Raw genomic sequence first — 26162 nt, forward strand, 5'->3', positions numbered from 1 at the left:
AGGCACAGTAGCCACCCTCTCCTGGGAGATGTCTGTGCCTTCTTGATGAATGGTAAAGCCTGGAGTAAAGCCTTTTGATAAATGGTCTACCCTGGCTCTGGAACGGACAGAAGGGGTGCCAGCTGCTGCCATCTCACTTCTCAACCCAAACGCCCTGACCACTAGGAGCCAACTCTTCCTTAATGCCAGGAATCAGGTTGTTGCTATGTAGAGTGGCCATGTGGGAGGTATATAGCATTTCCTTCTGAAGGTAGCTGGTCATACAGTGGTAACCAGGGTAGCTAAAGGTCATGCCCAGGGGCCTTGTCCAGAGTCTGTTCTCTTAATTATTTATTTCTAGGAGTGCATCCTTCTGCTTTCCCCAAGGAGGTGATCAACTCTTGCACAGGAAGAGCCAGCGCATTCCATTCCCTAAAGGTGTAGCATAGAGGAGATACTCAGCACTGCTAATTGGGTTGTGAACAGTTGATGTTTGTGATAGACCAAAGAAGCATGCCTGCCTCTCTCCGGATTCCCAGGGCTCCTAGCAGCTCTCTCTGGGTTTCCTGGCACCTACTGTACGATTTTTATCCGGCCTGTCACGTGACTGTACAAACTTACACCAGTGCTCTGTGTCGTTACTACTGGCAGTGCAAGGCCTCTGCCCAAACTGGCTGAAGCTTCAAGAACTTCAGACAGTTGACTCTGATGACGGCTAGAGGTTATAAAATTTCCCTGTCACCCCAAATCTGTCTTCAACACCTTGGTATTGTCCTACCCTAGATTCTCTTAGGAAATCACAAGAAGGAAAATTAGAGTCCTGGACCTCAGTAGAATGCGCTCTCAGGTCTTCAGAGCCTGTTCCTCCCCCCACAACATACACACACACACACACACACACACACACACACTCATCTGCGAGTGGCAGAGTCAACTCCTCCCCACCTTCCTATTTCATTCAGTTTAATTTAATAGGAACTTATGCTTAGACAGCAAATGATGCTCAACAACAATAATGGCTCACATTGAACTTTGTAGATCTAGTCTCTTTGAGATTCAGAGTCACCAGAACATGTCAGATGAACTAGAGGGGTCCTGACAAGCCTCAATGACAGACAGTTGTGACAAGGCCACTGAAATGACCTTCACCGTAAGACAGTAGTGACCTAGGGCCTGGAGCCCATCATAGGGGTGAGTTGGCTCTGGGAACGGCATGAGGCTGATGCTGAAGCCTCCTTCCAACCCACCTGCCTTGACACTATGGGTGTGCCAAGGGAAATGGCCATGCACTCATCAAGTGAAGAACTCGGACCCTAAAGAGCTATACCACTGGGAGCTAGTGGCATGCCTGAGACTGAGTATAACAAATTGGGGGGAGTTGGGGAGGGCACAGGGAGGGCTGGGGAGAATGTCTGCTCTTGCCCCCTGGAGCACAGCCAGGCTTCAGCAGTGACTGCTGATGAATGTAACCAGGACTGACCCTTTGGACTGGGTCCACATCATTGAGAGACTTGGCCAAACCAGAAGGAAGACTGAACTCCTTGCTAATCTACTCATGGAGAAACTTGGTGTCTTAGTCCATTTGGGCTACTATAACAAAGTACCATAGACTGGGTGGCTTATAAACAACAGATATTTATTTCTCACAGTTATGGAGGCTGGGAATTCCAAGAAGATTTGGTGCCTGGTGAAGACCAACTTCTAAGTTCTTAGAAGGCCATCTTCTTGCTGTGTCCTCCCATGGTGGAAGAGACGAGGTTGCTCTCTGGAGTCCTTTTCATAAGGGCACTAATCCCATTCATGAGGGCTCCACCCTCATGGCCGAATCACTTTCCAGAGGCCCCAGCTCCTGCTACCATCACATTGGGGGTTAGGATTTTGACATAGGAATTTGGCAATGGGGTGTGGGGACACAAATATTCAGTCCATTGTACTCAGTGTCGTTGGGATTCCAACTTTAAAAGAGACTTGGTCCCTTTAGTTAAAGGCTGAAGTACAGGGACAACTTTGAAGAGCAGTTATTCTTCAAATAATATATACCCTTCGAGGGAAATAAACCTTCACTATCTTTTCTAAGAGAAAAAGCTAGTGTTTTCTTCATTTTTGAATCAGGGCTACACAGTTATCTAATGTTATTTTCTTTTAATGAGTCTTCATGGTCTTTTTGTTTTGGGAAGAACAAACACTGGTTCCTGGGTATATTCCTGGCTGGTTGAAGAGAATGTCCTCCTTGGATCCCAGCTGACAGTGCTCAACACTTACCCATGCTGCCCTCATCTCTTTTCCTGCCTTGTCCCAGATACATTCACAGTCATCCACCCCAGCCATCAAAGAGACTACAGTACAGTTACTTTAGGATTGGAGGACACAATGATCCAAACATTCATCTGGCTCCAAAATCCCCTCTTCAGGCAGAGCTGGAGGAGTTCTAAGTCTGCAGAATGAAGGTAGTCCGCCTTCAACACTGACTTACAAGCAGCTTTGCAATCTGCCTTTGTGGAATTTTCAGTGCAAGAATTTATGGTAAACTCACGAAGGACATCTTTAGCCGCAAACTTTATTTCTAAAATTTTTAATTCTAGTCAGAATAAATGCACAGAGAGGAAAACAAGGAGAAATAAAAACCACCAGAAGATGCTAGAAATCTTCTTCATGAGAAATGTATGGTTGTTCAATATGGGAAAGGCTGACATTCTTGGGGCTTCACTATCTGAATAAGAAAAGCTGCCCCCAAAATGCAAGGTAAATCAGCGCCCAAGGAAAAAGATTAAGATCACTGAAGCCTCCCACACCAGATGTAACAGGCTGGGCAGTTAAGCCTGTGATGGGAGAACCACACCAGGGAGTGATTTGCTAACAGTCAAAAGTGGGAGAACATAGCAGCTGCTGTCAATGTGAGCTAAGAGGCAATTATAGATTCACTTTCATTCAAGATGGTAATTCTTAACTTCATTTTTTTAAATGTAGGACCGTAGTCTATATCCTGAGGATTTTTTCCCCCACTTCTTTTCTCCTAAAGAAAAGCATTCTCATAAACTGTCATGTAGGTTAACTGGTGGTGCTCAGAAAAGTCATGAATTTTATGGGCAAAGTGGCATGTAAAAGGTGAATGAGAAAAAAAAAAAAACCCATCACATTTAAGTCAGGCCATCGCAGGCTGGATTAATCACTCCACCTCTGTTCTCTCGGTGCATGGCTCTTACTTTCATTCAGGAATTTATCATGTTGTGATGTCATGGACAATCATCAGCTTCTAGGACTCCTCCTTCCCTCAGGACTCTGAGCTCCCTGAGGCCAGGGCCTCTGTTTTATTCTTTCTCATAAACTCCCTTGCCACTCAATATATGCCCAGTGTACAGTAATGCGCAATCAGTGACTACTGAACAAATACCCTCCAGGTCCTATACTAGTTCCAGTGGCATACATGAAGTGTAAACTCATTTTGTACTTACTGTGATGGAGATTTGAATCCAGATCCAACTGAGTCCAATACCCTCATTCTTAAGCCCTTTGTAAACCTGCCTTTCCTGAGACGGATTGATCAGTAAATGGGAGAAGATATCAGCTTTCCTGCTCCCCAAATGGCTTCTTCTCCATCACCTTGCTGGCTCTTCCTCATCCCCCCCGCCGCCCCTGAAATTTACAAGCCCCCAGGGTTCAGTTCTCAGGCTCCTTCTCTGTATTTACAAGTCGTGATCTCATTCAGTCTCATTCATATGCTGCCCACTCCCATTTGGGCATCCTGGACTCTCCCCTGAATCCCAGATGTGCATGCATATTTGACTACCTTCAGGACCTCTTCACTTAGATGTCTAATAGAAACCTCAAATTTAATGTGTGATTTGAATGATCTTGACATTATTTTTTTTTGATATACCAAAGTAATAAATGCTGTTTATGACTCCTTTAAGTTTACATAGTGCTCCAACATATTAATACCCTCTGAGCTTCAAAAAACCAAATACATTTACAGTAGCATTATCAGTCATCAAAATGACAGGGAAGGAAACTTTACCTTGTGAGAATGCACAAATGTTCTCATTAAGGCAGCACTGACCCAGACGATCATTTAGTATCTGTCAAGATGGATAAAAGGGTCTCTGAGCCACAGGAACGGAGGGAGAACAGAAGCAGTTAACAGCGATGGGGAGCAGGGCCCATTAGCTTGGCCCCTATGATCCCCCCATGTTGTATCCATGCCCCACACAGGAACTAGCACGGATGGCGTGGATTTCACAAAGTGAATTCACTCCAGTCTCAACTGAGAATAATTCTATCAGGAGAGACTTGAAAGACTAGTTTCAAGAAATGTTGAGAAGTGGGAGGAAGCCTTTGGTAAAAACAGGAAAAAGGGCTTCCCTGGTGGCGCAGTGGTTGAGAGTCCGCCTGCCGATGCAGGGGACGCGGGTTCGTGCCCCAGTCCGGGAAGATCCCACGTGCCGCGAAGCAACTGGGCCCGTGAGCCATGGCCGCTGAGCCTGCGCGTCCGGAGCCTGTGCTCCGCAACGGCAGAGGCCACAACAGTGAGAGGCCCGCGTACCGAAAAAAAAAACCAAAAACATGAAAAAGTCTCCAAAGTCTTTTGGAGGTGGGCAGCATCAGTAGCGAATCAGCTGCTCCAGGAAGGCGTCGGAAAGGAAGATTTAATGTCCTTGTCACCCGTACAGACATCACCGTGATTTCGCTGAAGTCCAAATCGGTTCACATAACCCCCTTGCTTGAAATCCTTTAAGGGTTCCTCACCTTACATGGGATTGGGCCTCAATGCCCCAGCAAGGCATGCAAGGCCTTTAGTGGGCTGAATCCTCACCTGTCCGTCTCTCCAACCTCTCTACTCCCAGCCACCCACCTCAGCAACAGGGTCCACAGACAGTTCTCCAAACACATCTTTCCACCTTGCTCATGCTATTCCCTCTCCCTGGAACCTTCTTTCCCAGGAAACCCTGACTCAGTGCATCCTCTGTGCAACTCCCCATGACCTTTCCTCTCTCCTCCACAGCAAGAGGAGCTTCTTTATCTTCTGGGTTCCTAAAACCCTTTGTAGACACCCTTCTAATCTAGCCCATGACAACATAATTATTTGTTAATTGCTTTGTCTCCCCCAACTAGACTACGAGGTCTTTCAAGGGGAAAGCCTGATGTCTGAGCTTTTTAAATCATTACTGCCTAACATTATGACAGGAACATGGTAACTGTTTAGAAGATGTTTGATAAATGAATGAAGGTTTGCCTGCTAAGCCTCTGCCAGAAAAATGTGAAAAACAGAGTGTAGTTACACCAACATTCCACTAGAGAGAGGGAAGTAAAACTTTATCCCCTCTAGTGTAGCATTTTAGCCTTGTTCTCAGTCAGATGAATATAATCTGATAAAATATTTCAGTTTTAGGCTAGGCCTAATATAAAACAACCTCTGATAAGCTTGAGGAAACATAATTATTACAGGTCACTCTATGCCAGGCTCTGGGTTTGACAATGGATAGTTCTTCTGGGTACAGATGAATAGAAAGTGTAGGCACTATATATAATAGTGTTTTACATTTTCAAGTTATGTAGAGTGCATTGAAATGCACTACAAAGCTTTTCTCTTTTCAGACATAATCTCCTTATCTAAAACGTGCTCCACCTAGAAAGCTCATTGCTCCTTACACAATAAATGCTGTGGAATCCGATGACTACTCAGCTCTCTAGTTTCCTGTTGCCCTATATCCCTCATACCCTGTCTTGAACACACACACATGCTGTTCATGAAGTCAGCTGAAACAACTCATACCGCCTAAAATCTAGAATCTAGATTAATCTCAAGTTCAATACCGATGTTCAATGAACGTGACAGGCTGACAAACGCTCAAAGGCAGCAGATGACCTTCCCCCCCGGCCCCCAACCCCCAGCAGCACCAAAACCCTGACTGAGCTGCTTCCTTAGCACCCAGCATCTATCAGTTTAGCATTTATCACAGTGTATCGTAATAGTCTGCATACTTATCCATACCTGGATGAGGCTGAGAGCTCCTTGAAGAGGTTGGAATGGATCTTATTCTTTCCCCCAGCCTCAGCTACTACCACACACCTGGCACATGGTGTTTCGTACATTTTTTTTTAATGAATAAACAAGCTCATTTCATTATACAGGTAGCGAGAGACTGATTTCTGCCAGCACTCTCAGGAAGAGGCTGGATGGCTTTGGGGTGTATACAGACATGTATGCATACATGTGGTGGAGGAGACTGTCTGATTTGAGGCATCTAGGAGGAGACAGATGTGTGGGTGCACACACACCTTCCCCAGAATCTTCCCAAATCAGTAGCTGAGGTGTCGGAGCTTTCATAATTAGAGAGTCATACCTTTGGATTATTTATGGCTCCCTGTCAACATATCTTGAACACATGTGTCCTTGTTACCACTTATATTATCACATAAATTTCAAAACTCAAACCTCCCCAGCATCTGATCTGTATCCTCAAATTGTGCTCCCTCTCCACCTTCCCATTCCTGCTCTGTTGAGAATCTCAGATAGACTCCTGTTTACTTTCTGTGGTTTGTATTAGGACATAGTTTGTCGTTTCAAATACATCACTATATGTCAAATAAGCTCTTTCCAATCATGTACACCATAATATTTGCGAGGGATTAAAACACATCAATTTGTGTAATTCCATGAGTTCATAATGATAGTAAAGATTTAAAAAAAAACTTGACTGGTCAACATTAGAAGATCCAGTGAATTGACTCCTTGTGTTGAAAATTAGTAAATGAAGGGAGAGAATCAAGCATTTCTTCTGCTTTTCCTATACAAACAGTACCGCTGGGTAAGCAAAATTTAGGGGAAGGAAAAGCTTGCTTTCATAGAAATAGTCCAGCAAGTAAGTGAAGAAGAAATGATAGAATTAGAATATCACCTCATGATAGAATTAGAATGTGACCTCTAATGAATTCACGAATTTAGACATTGACTACCAATGACTGGTAACATCACAAAATGAAAGACAGCCAGACGGTATACGCCTCCTGATGGAAGTATAAAATATCAGCTATAATGAAATCTGATCAAAGTTCTAAATCCCACAATGTATTCGCGAGAAACACTGAGAACAGCAGAACATGTTCAACTAACAGTGTAAAAAAAAAAAAAGACGACATTTATGAGACAATCAGAAATCTGAATACTGACTGGTTACATGATGATATTAAATAATTGTTATCATCTTTTTTTTTAGGTGAAATAGTGCCATTGTAGCTATGTTAAAGAAAGAACCCTTATCTTTTAGATATTTAGAAATAAATATTTACAGATAAAATAATACAATGTCTGGGATTTGCTTCAAAAATAATACAGGGGCGGGAGTTAGGGGTAGTGGGTGGGCATATAAATGAAACAAGATGGCGTTGCATTGAAGCCGAGGGATGGGAACATGGGAGTGTATTATACTGTTTTGTCTACTTTTGTATATACTTGAAATTGTCCAAAGAAAAATTTTTAATAAAGAAAAACGAACACTTTTCTGAATATTCTGACCATCTTGTCTTAAGGGACAGCCACCCCGTCCCACCCCTTGAGATCCTTATCCTAGGGAGTCTCCCCGAATTGAAAATACCCAAGGAACATTAATTCATCAGCCTCTCTTTACAAACTAGTATAAAAGATTATTTCCTGGATTGTTTTTACCCCTGAAAATACTGAGTCCCTGAGGGCAAAGGGCAAAGAAAACCCTGCAGGAGGGAAAAGGAAGGGCTGAGCGTGAGAAGAAGAAAGGGAAGAACAAATTTTGCCTTTATTACAATTTTCCCAGGGCCTTCACTAGTTGGCACATGCATCTTCTTTGTGTGGGTTTTACTAAGAGAACTTTCACTGGAGGAATGAAAAATATGTTGAAATTCCGAACTCTCAGGTTAAAATTTCACAAGGCATCCCCTTTTATGTTGTCAAAGGCTAATATAAATATTTTCAGAAGCGGGCTCAGTGAGCCAATGATGAGACCACTTGGGTGGAGCTAGGGCACAGTTGTGTCTGAACCTGGGAACAGTCTAGACCTGTCCATAGGACTACAATGCCATGGAAAGCAGGAGAGAGTAAAGAGTCACATCAAGTGCTCAAGGGTATAGCATTTTAGAGCAGATCTCTGGAAGAACACCAAGAAACTGGTTGCCTCTGGGGAGGGAAGCTGGGGCACTTGGAACAGGGTGGGAGGAGACAAAACATTGTATGACTTTATTGTCATAGCCAGGTTATACTGTGGTTAGTGCCTTAGTATGTATGATGAGATTTGCAAGCAGCCTTTTGTTTAAGTAAGTGACTGTACTTTTTAAGTTGAAATGAGACAGAAGACAGTTGTGTGTTTGTTTCTGGGTTCCTTGGCTGGGCCACCTGCTGGCACTACCTGCTGTTTGCATATTTTCTTGATCCTCCCTCCCCCACCCTAAGCTCCCAGAATCTAATTAGGAGTAGATGGTCCCCAGAAGGAGAAAACTAGGATTTGAATAGTTGTAGTGCGACTTGTACAGGTGTGACATGGTATTGGACAAAGGTCCAATTCTCTCACAGACGCTCGTCTAATAGGAGAGGCAGTGAACACTATCTTTGATGGCTCCTATTTTACGTTAAATATTCAGGTGAATTCTGAGGTTTATGACTGACATTGTAAGTTACTATTAGAAACAAAGTGTCTCTGTGTTTATCCTGTGGTTTTTGTTTTGTTTTGTTTTTCCGTACGCGGGCCTCTCACTGTTATGGCCTCTCCTGTTGCGGAGCCCAGGCTCCGGACTCGCGGGCTCCGCGGCCATGGCTCACGGGCTTCGCCACTCCGCGGCATGTGGGATCTTCCCAGACCTGGGGCACGAACCCGTGTCCCCTGCATCGGCAGGCGGACTCTCAACCACTGCGCCACCAGGGAAGCCCTATCCTGTGGTTTTTAAGTATCCCTGCACACTCTGCCTGTCTCTAGAGTATTAAGTCCAGCTGTGCTGTTTTTACCTCTTTGTTTATTGAGGTTATTATTTACTTGCATTAAAATGTACCAATTTCAAAGGTACAGTTTGATTAATTTTGGTAATTGTATACCAGGTGTAACCACCACCACGACCCAGATATAGAAAAGTTACTTACCCTTTAAAAGTTTTCCATCCCAGTTTGCCCCAATTCAGTTTTGAGACACTTGATTGAGTTTTACTGCTTTCTCTAACATCGACTCTCCGGGTGATTTAGGAAAGTCACTTTACCTCTCTGGATGTGTTTTTGCTTTTATAACATGAAAAGTGCCAGAACAGATTTGTTACCAAGGGCCCTTGCAATCCTTTCAGAAAATGAGGGGGTAGGGTAAGGGCGGGAATCTCAGCCTTGCGTCCTCATTCTTCACATGGCACACGCATGTGGCAGATCCTAGTGGGAAAAGCCTGTGGTCGCATCAGAGAGAATTAGGTTTCCATCTCCTCTCTTGCTAGTGTGTATGTAACCTTTTGTAAGCATCAGCTTTCTCATCTCCAATATCAGGCTTATTAACAAGGCCTACTTGTTTACTGTTGTTGTGAGGATGAATTGAGATGCACCGGCAGCCTTAAATGTTAGTTGGTATTTGTATTATGGCATAATATAAAGGCACTGCATTCAACCATCTCAGTCACTACACGTTTATGCAGGCTGATTCTCACAGCCAAAACAGACGCACAAAGTACACCCACCCATGTACCCACCTGGGGAAGCCCGAAGCCTCCCTGCCTGCCTTCCTTACGGGGCTCAGAGAAAAGCTGCGCAGGCGTGCACGTGCTTCCAAAGAGCCTCGCTAGGGGGCGGAATGGGAAGCAGGAAGTTCTAACGCCTGTCGTACAAGCGCGACGTAAAGCGGGTCTGCTTTATGGCACCCTGCTTCCGCCGTAAAGCGCCGTTGGCACTCCTGCGTGAGTGGGTTGACGAGACTACTTCCAGGTGAAAAACGCGACTCTTGGAGGTTGGCTGACTTGACGTCTTCCCATGGGCAAACGCGGGAGCCGGAGCCGGAGCCAGAGCCAGCTGCTCAGCTCCCTAACTAAAAAGCAGAAGAAGCATCTAAGGGTTTTCGGCGAGGAGCATCCCTTCTATGACAGGTATGGAGAGGCAAGGCTGGGACCGGCGCTGCCGGCGTCCTTTCCCGGTGGGAGCCCGCGTGTCCCCGCGTTTGGTCCGCCGGTGCCCCGGGGGTAGTGACAGGGCAGCTCCCGCCGCGTCCCACGCTGCCCCGGCGCCGGCCTAGCTCGCCCGGGGATCCTGGCGGCTTCCCGCCTGAGATGGGGTTCTTCACCGGTCTTCCTACCCTTTGTTGAGCCTGTAGTTTTATGCTAGACGGCACGCCTCCTGTGTGGCGACTGGGCCGAGATTTTATAAGCTTGTTTTCGTTTGATATGTTTTTAAAGAATTGCTTGGGGGCTTCCCTGGTGGCGCAGTGGTTAAGAATCCGCCTGCCAACGGAGGGGACAGGGGTTCGAGCCCCGGTCCGGGAAGATCCCACATGCCGCGGTGCAAGTAAGCCCGTGCGCCACAACTGTTGAGGGAGCCTGCACTCTAGAGCCCGCGAGCCACAGCTACTGAGCCAGGGTGGTGCAACTACTGATGCCCGCGAGCCTAGAGCCCCTGCTCCGCAACAAGAGAAGCCATCGCTCGCCGCAACTAGAGAAAGCCCGGGCGCAGCAACGAAGACCCATAGCAGGCAAAAATAAAGAAATTAAATAAGTTAAAAAAAATAAGAAAAGAATTGCTTGGGACCCTCGACATCACCTATCTATTCAATGACCATGAGGAAACTAATGTTTGGGTAGTTGTGGGTTCCTCTGTAAGTGTCCAGACTCTCAGTTATGATCTTAGTGCTCATCCCACCCCTTTGGGCTGCTTTATCAACCGTTAGAGGGATAGTCTACTTAAGAAATTTGCTAGAAAAGGTGAACCCCGAGGGCTTTTATTTGCCAAAATTTCCCATCTTTTGGATGAGAGCCTGTTACTGTGTGACTGTAGTATTTGTCATGTGGTCTTGTTAGACTTTTTCATTCGTCTCTTATTATCTATTTGGCATATCCTTCCAAAACCTGTCCAAATGCATATGGAGTTTTTACTTGACAATAGATATAATGTATTTATAACGGTATAGTCTGCCATGTTCATTTAAAGTTGTATCATTAGACTTTTCCTAATTGCTACATACTAGTAGTTAGAGTTTAACATTGCCTGTTTCTTCTCAGGGTTTCCAGAAAGGAAGCAAAACCACAGACTTGTCAACTGGTAATGCTTTATACCTTCTTTATGATAGTAGATTCTGGACTGTTACTTTTAAGATTATATATGGTAATAAAGTTTGGCTACATTTCCACTCTTTTTGATTTTAAGTGTAAGCTATGTTTTAGTAATATTGCTTAGTTTTAAGTGCAGGTGTCTGTTAAAATGCCATTGTGATAACTAATATAGTATAGAGTATGAAACTGTCCTGAGAGATTAGCCTGTTAGAACCTGTTAAGGAGGCTTCCCAGAGGGCTCTTGGTGAATCCTAAGAGGGAATGTCATGTTTGCTTCACATAAAATAGAGTGCAAAATCATCAAAGGTCTTATTATTTTATTACCACAGACTCAGAAATAAAGTACACTTTTTTGTTGTAACTTTTCCTGTTGCTCCTTTAAAGGTGCCAAATGTCTGACACATAGGTTAGATCGCCTTATAACCTAAAGCTCCATGTGTTTAGTTTGCTGTCTTCCCATGTGGAACATTAGCAGTTCAAAGAAGAGGAAGCGCTTCTAGAATCATAGCTAGATTAGCTGTTTTAAACAAATTTGGTGCTAGGTTTGGTTGAATAGATAGGATCGCATATTTGCAGAAAAGCTAGTTTTTATTTAGAAAAGTCTGAACTTGGTTCCACTGTGGGCCTGACGATAGTCGTGGGGTAGCAACAAGAACAATATAATTTTTGTTTTTAAAATCCCCATTTTCCTTTTAGTCAGAGAGTTTATAGATACTTCAAGTTCTGAAAGTGAAGCATAGAGTGAACCAGAACAAGTTTCTGGTTACAACAGACTACTTGCCACATTAAAGGATGTTTCCAAGGAAGATGAGGAGGAGAAAGAGGAAGAAGACAGTGTTATAGATGCGACAGAAATGAATCTTGAAGATGGCGATAGTGACATCACTGTGGAGGAAGAGATGGCAGTAGAGTCTACTGACATGCAGAAGAGTAAGTGTCTTTGATGTGGGTTTATCATCTTTGCAGGGACCACAGACAGATTGCCCCAGGGGCAGGGTGCCTTGTACCATAGAGCTGGGTGAAAGCACATGGATTCAAAGCAGAGATTCTTAACATTGTTGGGCTCTGTGATATCTTCAAGAATCTGATGAAAACACAGGACCCTCTGGCTATAAAAATGCAGAAATGACATTTTTGCTTAAGATTTCCAGGATTTCATCAATCCTACTTCAAATTCCCCTGATTGAGAGGAAAGGGAACATAATTCTGTTTTTGTAATGGTCTCAATTTATGAAAGAGATGATTGTTCCTGCCTTAGAGGAACCAAGTTTAACGGAAGAGAGACATAAAATATACAAAACTTTTCAAGCATCAAATCTGAATGGAACCGATAAATATAAAGTGTTAAAGAGATGCAAAGTGGTCACATGCTGCCAGGGTACATGAGGGGAGGCTTCAGAGAAGAGCTGGGATTGAAAGCTTAAAGGAACTCTGTCTCACTCAGACATCTAGGTGACTTATTTTTTTTTCAATTGTTATTAATTTATTTACTTTTGGCTGCATTGTGTCTTTGTTGCAGTGCGCCGGCTTCTCACTGTGGTGGCTTCTCTTGTTGTGGAGCATGGGCTCTAGGCACGTGGGCTTCAGTAGTTGTGGCACACGGGCTCAGTAGTTGTGGCTCACGGGCTCTAGAGCACAGGCTCTGTAGTTGTGGCGCACGGGCTTAGTTGCTCTGCGGCATGTGGGATCTTCCCAGACTAGGGCTTGAAACCACGTCCCCTGCGTTAGCAGGCGAATTCTTAAGCACTGTGCCACCAGGGAAGTCCCCATAGGTGACTTTTTAATTTAACTTTAAAATCAACTTGATGGAAGTATGAATTACATTCAACAAAGTGTACCCATTTTAAGTATGTAATTTGATAAGTTTTGACAAATGTGTATATCTATATTGTCATCGCCAAAGTCAAGATACAGAACACTTCCAATACCTGCAACAAGTTCCTTCTTGTCCTTTTACAGTCAGTTTCCCAGGCCTGGCATCAGGCAACCACTGACATGCTTTCTTTCACTATGTATTAGTGTTTCCTATTCTAGAAATTCATATGAATGGAAGCATACAATAAGTACCCTTTTGCATGTGGCTTCTTTGGCTCCTCATGTTGTTGTGACTCATCCGTGTAGTTCATATTAGTAATTCATTTCTTTTTATTACTGGAATAGTAGTCCATTGTCTGAATATATCTGGGTAACTTTTTATATTCTATTATTTTAATGCCTATTTGCCTTACTGTATTTTTTTCTATACTTTAAGGTGTCACACACCATTCTTAGTGTTTTCATTCATCACTTGTACTCGGATAAAAAAATCGTTTCCTCAGACTTAGGGACTTCTTTAATTTTGTTGGTTTTCCAGTTTTCTTTCATGTTTTAGGTTTTTAAAAATGAAAAGTTTGGTTTTTTAAATTATAAAAGTAATATATATTTACTGTAAAAATTTAAGAGGGTAATATAGTTAACGTATATCTCCTCCACCCTGGGATGAACACCTTTAACATTTTATAGAACCTTCCAGACTACTTTTTTATGGATATATGAGTGAATATATATTTGTGTGTATGTGCATAATGGCCTCATACATTTCTGTAAGTTACGTTTTTCTTTAATAATATAACGTGTGTAACTGTGGGTTCACATTAGCTTGATCACATAGTATTCCATTGTAAATAATATGTGGTAATTTAATTAGTACCCCTTCGATAGAAATGACAAAATCATTTTTTCTAGTTATTTGTTATATCAACGCTGATTTGAACATCTTTACACGTACCGGGTCAGCAGTCAAGCTCAATTTTGAAACTTATGTCTTCTACCTGAATTTGCTTAAAAGTAAATGATAGCCTAAGGAATTAGATTTCATTTGTCAACAGAAGTGTAATTATATTTATGAGTAATAAATAATTTCACAAAATGTTTTATTAAAACTGCAGATGCGGCCTTACCTGCTGACCCTAAGGGAAAAGATGGGCACGGGCCACCTGGCACATCAGAGGAATCCCCAGAGGAGTTTACAGATGCAAAACATGAGTCACTCTTCAGCCTAGAAACCAACTTTCTCGAAGAGGAAAGAGGAGGCAACTGTTCTCTGAAAGCATCACAAGGTCAGAGCACAGCTCATGTTGTTTGAATTCAGCTGGTGCTTAGTATGGGTGGTTGTGGTCTAATACCTGTTAAATCTCCTGTTATTGGAATGAGCAGTAATAGAAACAGATAGTTTAGCAGCTAGATGTAGAGCTGGAAAGAAATGCTTCTCCAAGATCTTTTGTGTTTTTCAGGGTTAGGCAGTGTTGCGAGTGGGCGCGGCTGTTCGTGAGAACAAACAGTTGAACAATGATAGCAGGGAAGGCCAGTTCCTCAAAGCTCACGATCCACAGCTGGGGTCAGGGGAAGACTTCTGATTTTTTTCCCCAAGCAGGGAAGGGAGAGAAAGAGGAGAAAAGTACTTTGCATTTTTCTCTCTATCCTTCACTTGCTCTTCCTTACTGGAGTAGTAATTTTACAGATTTGTGAGACCTGGCAGTGGCTAATCTGATTGGTCCTTATTACCAGGAAGCACCTCAGAAGCCAGAAAGCTCCACCCTGTCTCCCCAGTCTCTCTTTATTTTTGGCTGCATTGGGTCTTTGTGGCAGTGCGTGGGCTTCTCACTGTGGTGGCTTCTCTTGTTGTGGAGCGCAGGCTCTAGGCACGCGGGCTTCAGCAGTTGTGATACGCAGGCTCAGCAGTTGTGACACATGGGCTCAGTAGTTGTGGCTCGCGGGCTCTAGAGCGCAGGCTCTGTAGTTGTGACGCACGGGCTTAGTTGCTCCGTGGCATTGGCAGGCGGATTCTTTTCTTTTTTTCTTTTTTTTTTTTTTTGTGGTACGCGGGCCTCCCACTGTTGTGGCCTCTCCCGTTGCGGAGCACAGGCTCTGGACCCGCAGGCTCAGTGGCCATGGCTCACAGGCCCAGCCGCTCCGCGGCATGTGGGATCTTCCCGGACCGGGGCACGAACCCGTGTCCCCTGCATCGGCAGGCGGACTCTCAACCACTGCGCCACCAGGGAAGCCCGGCAGGCGGATTCTTAACCACTGTGCCACTGGGGAAGTCCCCATAGGCGACTTTTTAATTTAACTTTAAAATCAACTTTATTGAGGTATGAATTACATTCAACAAGGTGGACCCATTTTAAGTATATAACTCGATAAGTTTTGACAAATGCGTATATTTATATTGTCATCGCCAAAGTCAAGATACAGAACACTGGGCCATGCCTCTGTCTCCACGACTGTTACTTAGACAAGCCTGTGGTAGGCTGAGGCAGGGCTCTGCTGTCTCTCAGGTCCTGTGTCTTAGCCTGTGCCTGGGTGGGCACGTCAGGTTGGTCTCATTCTGTGTCCTGACTGCCTTTTTTGGTCCCAGTGCCATTCTTCAACCAGCGGTGCCACTGAAGTTGAAATTTTAATCCTCATTTGGTTCTGTTAGCTATTCTAGACAAGAGGAAGAAGTAGCAGGTAGAATTTGGGCAAAAACCGCATTCTGAACTCAAAAAAAGTAAAAAAAAAAAAAAACCCTGGAGGAAACATTAGGAGGCTTGACTGTCCTAAAGTTTCTCTGGTTGTTTGGTCTGTACTGATGTATTATCACCTAGAATTCTTATTTCCTGTTGTTCACCTTTATCTTAGGTCTTAATATAAGGTGCACTGCATTTGAAGTTTTACTACCTGGGTCCCTGAATGGGTCATTTAACTTTGCTTCTTACATGAGTGGAACTGGAAGAGAAGGTTGGGTGGCCAGTGCAGAGCACTGACCCTGCCATTTTGATCATTTGTTCACCTCAGTTGAGTGTTGAGCATTTATATTTGTCTTCCAGTGCAGGTTAAATCAGATATGGAACCTGCCCTCAGGGATCCTGCAGTCTAGTTAGGTGAGGTAGGACATGCACATATATGTGTTGGTGTGGGTAACTGAGGGCAGGGTGGGGCGCTTGAGAGAAAGTGATGACTGTCTATAGGGGACCAGAGATGGCTTCTTTGGAGCCAGAACTGTGCCTGACACAGTAGGCTCTTGGGAAATAGTTATTTATTGTGAGTCAGGGGGTAACATTCAACGAATACTATTTGGATATATAGAAATGTGGTGAACAAGAGGATAGAATTTTCAGTTAAAGGAAGGAAAGCCACAGTGGCAGAAGAATTTGAGAGCCACGTAATTCAAAAATTACATTAGAGAGGTAGGTTAGAGGTGTATGTTGAATTTCAGACCGAGAAGTTTCTTCAAAGGTTTTTGAGGTGGGGAATAATGTGATTAAAGAAATGCTTTAGGGAGATGGACCTGTCAGAAACTTTTAAGCTCTGGACTGGGATAAATGATGGGGAAAGTTGATGGGGAAAAAGATGAGTCAACATCATGAAAACAGGATGTCATTCACAGGGGAAGACTGGAAAATCCCTGTCATTTGCCCTAAGTGTTCTAATATTCTTTATTTCTGAATTAGATCCATTTGCACAACTTGTAAATAAAGAACTGAAAGAAAAAGAAATCCAGGCTGTTGCCACAAATCCCAAAACTACCCACCAGCTAAAAGTAAGCATTGTTCCATCATCACAGTTACAAATGGAGAAAAGCAGTGGTCTTGGGTTTTAGTGGTCTCCCTGAATGTATGATACACACCCGTGGCAGATGGCTTGATAGGGAGCAAGACAGAGGAAGACTGGAAGAGCCCAGTAAGGCACAGGCATAGCTAGAAAAGGCACTGGGAAGCTGGATGGTGGGGACCAATAAGATAAGAATGCTTTGGAGACAGGTACACCAGGGTTTAGACCAACGTCTGCAAGGGGCTATCTCATGACCTAAGGCAAGTTAATCTACCTTTTTAATCTTCACTGTTCTCATCTGTTAGAGGGGGACAGTAATGCCTGCATCAAAATAAAGTAATTTAGTTTACTGGAAGATATGTACGAAGTGTTCAGTCAAACAGTAGCTACTGCTGTTCATTTGTTTGAAATATCTGAGATAAGTTCACACCTAAATTATTCAGTATGGAGCAGTTTTTGCTTCTTTTTTCGGTGATTTTTTTTTTCACCACTGATGCTATTCATAACAATTGGTCATCCTTGTTTCATTGAAATTTTTATTGAGATAATAATTATAGATGCAGTTGTAAGAAATAATACAAAGGTATCCCATGTGCCCTTTGCCCAGTTTCCCCCAATGGTAGCATCTTACAAAACTGTAGTACAATATCACAAGTAGGAAATTTCCACTGATACAACCTACCTGTCTTATTCAGATTTCCTCACTTTTGTTCCTGCTCCTTTGTGTTATTTAGTTCTATACTGCTTTGTCACGTGTAGGTTGCCCTGGCCACCACCACAGTCAACATACAGAGCATTTCCAGCACCATAAAGATCCCTCCTCTTCCCTGGTGCCATTTTATAACCACACCCACCTCCCTCCCCCATTCCTAACCCTTGGTAACCACTAATCTGTTCTCCATTTCTATAATTTTGTTATTTCAAAAGCGTTATATAAATAAAATCATACAGGTTGGCTTTTTTCACGCAGCATAATTCCTTGGAGATTCATCCCAGTTGTTGGCATATATCAATAGTTAGTTCTTTTTTATTGCAGAGGTCATCCTTTCTTTATTGCTAAGATCAGCAGTTTTGTTACAGTGCAAAAATTCCCAGACTGGTATTCCACAAAATATTATTCTTTACGATTCTAATATATGTCTCCAAAAAGAAAAAAAAAATCCAAAACAACAACAAAAACCTTGTTCCATGTCCAAGTAAATTTGGAAAACTCTGGGTCAAATGAAGTGGAACGGAGTCCTTGCTACAGGACTCAGCAGAACCTTAGTGTCCAATCTGCATGTGACTCTCCCTGAGGGGGATTAGGTTTTGTGGTGGTTACCGAAGTTATTTGACCGTTGGGCCCCCTTTTCTTTTGTCTAGAGTAAATTTTGACTTCTTACAGTGTGGTCCACAGGACAGTTTGTGACCCACTGATCTAGTGAAGAGCTCACAAGGTTTCTAAAGTCAGAAACCTTGGGCTCTAACCCTTAGCTCTGTTCTCTTCTGTTTGTCTGAATCCTATAAGCTCTGAACCTCAGCATTTCCTAAACTGCAAGAAGAGCATTATAGTGTTTAGCTTGTAAGGTTGTTGTGAGGATAAAGTGAGAGGATCTGTAAGTTGTGAAAGGCCTTGGTAAATTATAAAGCACTATATGAATGTAAGGTACTATAATTCATTTCTAACTTAGTTCTTGATCATTTCTCCCACAGTGGCCCATCCTGGGCCAGCTTGTCTTTTCATCCAGGTTTCAACAGTTGGAAACCTTTAAACCCCCAAAGGACATTGACTTAAAGTCACTTCATCTCCAGAAGCCTCTGGAATCCACCTGGATCAAGACCAACAGCCAGTTCCTCTCTGGTCCCCCAAATTCGAGTAGCCCCTTCACACCCCTCCGGAAAGAGCTCTTCTTAATTATGAATTCTTACCGGGACCTGTTCTACCCAGAAAGGGCTGCCCTGAAGAAAGGGGAAGAGATCCGCCACGTGTACTGCCTGCATGTGATAAATCACGTTCTCAAAGCCAATGCCCAGGTGCTTGCCAACAACAGCAGATGCCGAAGCCAGAAACTTGGGTTGGGTGATGATGATGACTTCAGGGACCAAGGGCTAACGAGGCCCAAGGTGAGTGTCAGCAGCAGAACTTTGCCCTCAAGGAGGCTGTAAGGCTCTAACATATGGGTCCTGGCACTTAGCAGGTTCTCACATGTTTTAATGATTGGAATAGTGAATGAGTCCAAGAATGAGCATATTAGATGGGCCAGGTAATGTCACGGCAGTGCTGCAGACAGCTCAGTGGACTGTCTAACAGCAGATCTAACTGGAAACTGGAGTAGGAGGTACCTCCATGATAATTCTCTCCTTAAAGATAAACCCTGATCCTACATAAGTAACACTCCACTATAAATCTCTTCTTTGTGATTGTCAGAGCTGGATGGGACCTTAAGGAGCCTTTTATTCAGTCCCTACATGTTACACCTGTGGACAGAGACCCAGATTCGTAGAGGACCTTGCTAAAGAGAACCAGGGAAAAAGTAGCAGAGACAGGACTAGAACCAAGGATTCTCTTCACTAAGCCACATAAATATGTAAACCTTGGAAAACAAAATCCCTGTTTTTGCATTGTATCATTATTACTGCTTAAAGTGATGATTACATTTATGTGGCTCATAAGCCTAAGCTCCAGTGGATTGGGAGCTTAGATCGTTTAATTCTGTCTACATTTTTCATGATGTCCTGGAGCTAGATACTGTGCCACCCATACCCCCTTACCCCTTAGCCTCTGTGTCTGTATTGAAGAAGCCTCATCTTCTTAGATTCTTCTCATTGGGCTTAATAGGATTTTAGGATTTTAATACTGATATGGCTCTTAGAGATTTCTTAGTCCAACCCTCTTGTTTGATAGTTGGGGAAACCAAAGCCTAGACACTTACTTAGTGTGACAGCCGGGACAGTAACTTGGCCCTCTTCAAAACTGATCCATCATCCCTGCACTGTACCAAAATGAATCACTACACCCCTCTGGCTGTGCTGGTTGCCTTTCTGAGAAACTACCTCAGAATCTTGAACATCAGGGTAATAAGATTATCTGTTTCCATTTAGAATTGCAAAATAGAATATGAGGTAGATTACCCATGAATCACATTCAGAATTTGGTGAATTGCCTGATCTGACTGGGGTTATATCCATTGATTGTATTGTTTACACAAGGGTAGTTAGAAGGTAATCATTTGTTAAGCATCTTCTGTTTTTTTTCCTCAACAGTTAAAATTAAACACTTTTGGAAATGTTTGGAAAACTGAATCCTATATTTCCCATTGAAATATCATCTTATTTCAGAAATCCTTTATCATCATTTCTGAAAAATGTACTAGGAAATGTACTAGAAAAGTAATGATGCTTTAGTCCTTTCCTTACCAGCTTTATTCTCAATACATCTAATTCATTTGTTCAGCATATTCCTTGGGTCTTACGGATCAAAATACTGAACTAAGTTCTGTGGGAGACAGAAATGAGTAACATTTCTTGTCCTCAAAGAGCTTTGTGTGGTTATGCCCTTGGGTTTTCGCTAATGGACACCTCTGTTAACGGCATTGACTTACCTCAAAAAGTATTTCTGGGCTTCCCTGGTGGCGCAGTGGTTGAGAGTCCGCCTGCCGATGCAGGGGACACGGGTTCGTGCCCCGGTCCAGGAAGATCCCACATGCCGTGGAGCGGCTGGGCCCGTGAGCCATGGCCGCTGAGCCTGCGCGTCCGGAGCCTGTGCTCCGCAGTGGGAGAGGCCACAACAGTGAGAGGCCCGCGTACCGCAAATAAATAAATAAATAAATAAATAAACAAACAAATAAAAAATTCTACATTCTGCTTAAGAATTGCGCCCCCCACCCCAAGGAGCCATGAGATTGAAGTCCATAGGACATGGTGCTGTGGGTCGGAAAGATGCTCAGCCTTCAGTACTGAGCCAGGTCCTGTGTAAAGGGGGTGACACGGATGTGGTCCTTGGCCAGGGGCTGTGGAACGGAGGGCTCCTTAGGTCCCCAGCAGGCTCACCTCGAGCTGTCCTTCCTTCCCCTTGCCCCTCCAAGGCTGCCCATCACTCCCTCCACAGGTGCTGATAGTGGTGCCATTCCGGGAAGCTGCTTTGCGGGTGGTACAGCTCTTCATCAGTCTTCTTGAGGGCGACAGCAAGAAGAAAATAATTGTAAGCAACAAAAAGAGGTTTAATGGAGAGTATGGCTCAGATCCCAAGGAGAGACCACCCAACCTGAAGAGGCCTGAGGATTATGAAGCTGTATTTGTCGGCAACATCGATGACCACGTCAGGACTGGTAATTCCTCCTTGTCAAAACTGAGACCCTGAGGGACCTGAGGTGTGAGGTGCACATAGCTGGAAGCTAGAAGCCTGGAATTAGGCTTTCTTTCAGAGGGTCTTCTTATTGTTCCTCTGGTGTCTTTAAACAGTGAGTCAAAAATGATACACAGGGCTTCCCTGGTGGCGCAGTGGTTGGGGGTCTGCCTGCTGATGCAGGGGACGTGGGTTCGTGCCCCGGTCCGGGAGGATCCCACGTGCCGTGGAGCGGCTGGGCCCGTGAGCTGTGGCCACTGGGCCTGTGAGTCCGGAGCCTGTGCTCCGCAGCGGGAGAGGACACAACAGTGAGAGGCCCATGTACCACAAAAAAAAAAAAAAAAAAAAAAAAAAAGATACACAAACCAGATGCTGCCTTAGTTTTCAGCTCCTTCCAATGCCTATTGATGTAAAGACTCAGTCAGTACAAAATGGGGAGACCGGGACCCAGAACTTTGGTTGGAGAAATTCTAGCTGTTAGGGTGTGGTGACTGAACAGTGATAGTATAGATGGAATTTGAACTATTTGCTTCAAGGCAGCCTTTTGAGTGAATATTCCAGGGATATGTTGATGTCTCCCTTTGTTGCAGGAAGGATAACTATGGCAGTGGCCTTCCTGAATGCTGGTTGAAAGGTGGCTTGATCTTGATGGACTTGCATTGCATGAGTCTTAGGGATGGACGGGCAGAGCAGCAGAGCAGGACTCTCACTGTCCCCCCCCCCCCCTCACCTTGCAGTGACTGACCTGGACATCAAATTTCAGTACCGTGGGAAGGAGTATGCACAGACCATGACGGTGAGCAACCCCCAGGGCTGCCGGCTCTTCTATGGAGACCTGGGTCCCATGCCTGACCAGGAGGAGCTCTTTGGTCCCGTCAGCCTGGAGCAGGTCAAGTTCCCAGGTCCGGAGCACATCACCAATGAGAAGCAGAAGCTGTTCACCAGCAAGCTGCTAGACGTCATGGACAGAGGACTGATCCTGGAGGTCAGCGGTCATGCCATCTATGCCATCAGGCTGTGCCAGTGCAAGGTGTACTGGTCTGGGCCATGTGCCCCATCGCTTGTTGCCCCCAACCTGATCGAGAGACAAAAGAAGGTCAAACTGTTTTGTCTGGAAATGTTCCTTAGTGGTGAGTCTTTTTTCAGACGATTGATGGTGGGAACTGCTCCCTGCAAGTCTGTCTTCCTCCTTCCTGCCCCCCTTTCCCGGCTCTGCAAAGATCTTAACCAAACAGTTTCTTCTGGAGGAAGTCAAGGTAGAAGGGGACCTTGATTCTGAAAAATAAAAGTGACCTGGGCAACAAAGAAGGGTGTTCCACTCCAAAGCTATGCATTTGAAGCCAGTTTTAGGTGGTTGTGGCCCCTTTATTGGCAGAAGAAGGAGACAGCCTTGTTATTGCTCCCCACATTCTACCAGCTTATCCTTAACTTTGGAAGGTGACCCTGTTTATCATAATCAGCAAAACATATACTCTTCTCATTTGGGACATATTTGCGTGGCAAATTTAAGCAGACATATTTAGGGAGAGCACTGAGATGTGAATTTTCCAATGTGATTTGAACCCTAAGTCTGGTTTAAGCGGTGTCCAGTAGAACTCTCTGCAATGATGAAAATGTTCTATATTTGTATTGTTCAGTATGGTAGCCACTAGCCACATGTGGCTATTGAGTATGTAGATGTAACTAATGTGACTAAGGAACTACTTAATTTTAATGAATTTAAATTCAATACCCACATGATGTGGCCAGTGGCTACTATTCTGGACAGTGTAAAAGAAAGTGCTTACTGAGTAGGTGTGGAATGGCCCAGTACCCCAAACTCCATGCTCTTCCGTGTTCTGCAGATCTCATTGCCCACCAGAAAGGACAGATAGAGAAACAGCCACCATTTGAGATCTACTTATGCTTTGGGGAAGAATGGCCAGATGGGAAACCTCAGGAAAGGAAACTCATCTTGGTTCAGGTGAGGAGATAATAATGTGTCAACAACTCTTTGCCTTTTTATCAATGCTTTAGCCCCTAGGTCTGGACTTGAGCCCTGAGTGAGGATCCATCAGCCTCTGCGGGTTTGAATCCCATCAGATGTAGCAACTTGAGCTTTGTACATTGTACAGTAGGACCAGGCTGGAGAATACAGTGTCCTCAAAGCAAGTGACTGATTCAGGGGAGACCTTATTCTCTTACTGACTAATATTAGAGTCTTGCTGAAACCTAATAGGATATGACTCTTTCTAGCTCTTTTGGAAAAACCTTTGGAGGTACTTTTAAGAACGTGTTCTTATTCTGGAAAGTGGCAGCAAGACCACTTGGGTTTGGCTGTGGATTTGTGCATCAAGACAGGCAGTAGATGAAATTTGGATAAAAGTCCTGCTAAATAAGCAGTTATTTATTTAGGCATGTGATGTGATGCTACTTCTAGGTTCTTTACCTTCATTTGAACCAAATTCTAAAGTGAACCTTGGCAGGATGGTCCAGAGAGATGAAGGCATAGTCTGTATCTAGACATTAAAGTGGTGGGCTTCCCCACAGCCTCACTGGTCCTTCCTTCAATCTTGGGCCCCTCCTGCTGTTTAAAAATACCCTTTCCTCAGTGGATAGCTGTGTGCTCTGTGTCCTGAACAGGTCATTCCGGTGGTGGCTCGGATGATCTATGAGATGTTTTCTGGTGATTTCACACGATCCTTTGACAGTGGCAGTGTCCGCCTGCAGATCTCAACGCCAGACATCAAGGATAACATTGTTGCTCAGCTGAAGCAGCTGTACCGCATCCTGCAAACCCAGGAAAGCTGGCAGCCCATGCAGCCCACCCCCAGCATGCAACTGTCCCCTACCCTGCCAGCCCAGTAATCATGAATGCCATCTTCCTTCTCTTTTTTACAATATTGTACATATGGATTTTTAAAATTAGATTTAACCAGCTTTTAAACCTTTCTTCTTTCTAACAATATTAGTACTCTCTGACTCTCCAGATGTGCCTTTTAAAGTTGATTTAATTTATGGAAAAATCACCCTTCATACTTTCCCTTTCTTTTTTAAACCTCCCCATGGTAGTGTAATGTAGTAGAAGGAGATTTGGCCTGGGAGTTTGGACACCAGGGTTCTAGCTGCAGCTTTGCTTCCAGTGGTGTGACCTTGAACCAAGTCATTTAGCCTCTGGGCTTCAGATTCATTACTGTAAAATGAAGGAGCTGGAATGATGCCTGAAATAATGCCAGCTTTAAAACTCTGACTCAGTGACTTCATTCTACTTGTACAAGGCAAAACTGCCTGGAACAGAACATTTCTGCCTTGTTCTTGCACCATATATATATATATATTTTTTGCTTTCATTAAAGTTCCCTCAAGCACTGATTTGTCCAGGATTGATCTCCGTTTGACCTGTTCTGCTAGTATAGTAAGCTGGCTCCCTGATGGGGGAAGAGGGAGGGAGGGGCACCGGCTGGTTGCTTGGGAACCAAGCTAGATATCTAAATAGAAATAGGTGCCAAAGTCTGAAAGTCACCCAGCCTGTGGAGTAAAAACTCACAAATTGAGCTTCTAAAGGGAAGCTGTTGATGTAGAAGGCTTAGGGATTCTGTAGAGGAATTGGCTGTCAGGTTTTCAACTTACCACTACTGAAATCTGGGCATACCTCGGAGATATTGCACGGCTATTCCCAAACCACTGCAATAAAGTGAATACTGCAATAAAGCAAGTCACACAAATTTTTTGGTTTCCCAGTGCGTATAAAAGTTATGTTTACATTATACTGTAGTCTGTTAAGTGTGCAATAGCATTATGTCTAAAAGTACAAATGTGCATACCTTAATTAAAAATAGTTGGGGACTTCCCTGGTGGTGCAGTGGTTAAGAATCTGCCTGCCAATGCAGGGGACATGGGTTCGAGCCCTGGTCTGGGAAGATCCCACATGCCGCGGAGCAACTAAGCCTGTGTGCCACACTACTGAGGCTGTGCCCTAGAGCCCGCGAGCCACAACTACTGAGCCCGCATGCCACAACTACTGAAGCCCGCATGCCTAGAGCCTGCGCTCCACAACAAGAGAAGCCTGTGCGCTGCCATGAAGAGTAGCCCCCGCTCGCTGCAACTAGAGAAAGCCCGCGCACAGCAACGAAGACCAAACGCAGCCAAAAGTAAATAATAAATTAATTAATAAAAAAAAAGATACTTGATTGCTAAAAAATGGTAACCATCATCTGAGCCTTCAGCAAGTCATAATCTTTTTGCAATAGTTACATCAAAGATCACTGATCACAGGGCCTCCCTGGTGGCGCAGTGGTTGAGAGTCCGCCTGCCGATGCAGGGGATACGGGTTCGTGCCCCGGTCTGGGAGGATCCCATATGCCGCGGAGCGGCTGGGCCCGTGAGCCATGGCCGCTGGGCCTGCGCATCCGGAGCCTGTGCTCCGCAACGGGGGAGGCCACAACAGTGAGAGGCCCGCATACCGCAAAAAAAAAAAAAAAAAAAAAAAAAGATCACTGATCACAGATCACCATAACAAACATAACAATAAAAAAGTTTAAGTATTGTGAGAACTACCAAAACATCACACACAGACATGAAGTGAAAAAATGCTGTTGGAAAAATGGCGCCAATAGGCTTGCTTGACGCAGGGTTGCCACAAATCTTCAATCTGTAAAAAACACAGTATCTGCAAAGTGCAATAAAGCAAAACACAATAAAACGAGGTATGTCTGTACCACTGTATGTGTGTGGTAGACGACAGTATATAACTCAGTGATAGCCTTTGGAGAGGACAGAGCTCTCTTGTTCTTTTTTCCCTTCCTTGAGGAAGACCTGAGAGTGAGCTGGGCATCCAGGACCAACTCCTGTGACCACAGAGGAGACAGGGACAGTTCCTCCTTGTATGGAGATGTTTACAGTCTTCCTGTCATTTGGCTATTTTGTGGATGGGAAAAGTGGGGTGTTAAATGTGTAAAGGTCAAGGTGAAGAAGGGCCGAGCAGTGCTTTTCTGGAAATGGCTCACCTAGCACAAACCTGCTTGTCTCCCTTCCTGGTGGAGGTAGCTGGGTGTGAACA

At 44.2% G+C, this 26162-nt stretch overlaps 1 protein-coding gene across 2 annotated transcripts; it reads left to right on the plus strand.

Annotated features, from left to right (window-relative positions):
- Positions 1-9878: 9878 nt before the first annotated feature.
- LOC309799869 (U3 small nucleolar RNA-associated protein 25 homolog) lies at positions 9879-24828 on the plus strand. 2 transcript variants are annotated; one of them, XM_082613475.1, is made up of 11 exons: positions 9879-10053; positions 10360-10775; positions 11179-11218; positions 11926-12159; positions 14157-14327; positions 16701-16789; positions 18493-18903; positions 20888-21107; positions 21862-22254; positions 22969-23087; positions 23747-24828. In XM_082613475.1, exons 4-11 carry the CDS (start codon positions 12084-12086, stop codon positions 23969-23971), a joined length of 1704 nt encoding a protein of 567 aa, XP_082469601.1. In that variant the 5' UTR covers positions 9879-10053; positions 10360-10775; positions 11179-11218; positions 11926-12083; the 3' UTR covers positions 23972-24828. The 2 variants fall into 2 exon arrangements, with proteins under 2 accessions (XP_082469601.1, XP_082469600.1); XM_082613474.1 differs by lacking the exon at positions 10360-10775.
- The last annotated feature ends 1334 nt before the right edge of the window (positions 24829-26162 follow it).

The sequence above is a fragment of the Mesoplodon mirus genome, assembly GCF_964341445.2.
Source record: "Mesoplodon mirus genome assembly, chromosome: 3".
Classification (NCBI taxonomy): Eukaryota; Metazoa; Chordata; class Mammalia; order Artiodactyla; family Ziphiidae; genus Mesoplodon; species Mesoplodon mirus.

Excerpts from the sequence above, each read along its gene's own strand:
- LOC309799869 (XM_082613475.1), top strand. The coding sequence starts at position 12,084 with ATGAATCTTGAAGATGGCGATAGTGACATCACTGTGGAGGAAGAGATG. Across the intron at positions 12,160-14,156 it reads GTCTACTGACATGCAGAAGA|ATGCGGCCTTACCTGCTGAC; the intron begins GTAAGTGTCTTT and ends TTAAAACTGCAG. Across the intron at positions 21,108-21,861 it reads CGATGACCACGTCAGGACTG|TGACTGACCTGGACATCAAA; the intron begins GTAATTCCTCCT and ends CTCACCTTGCAG.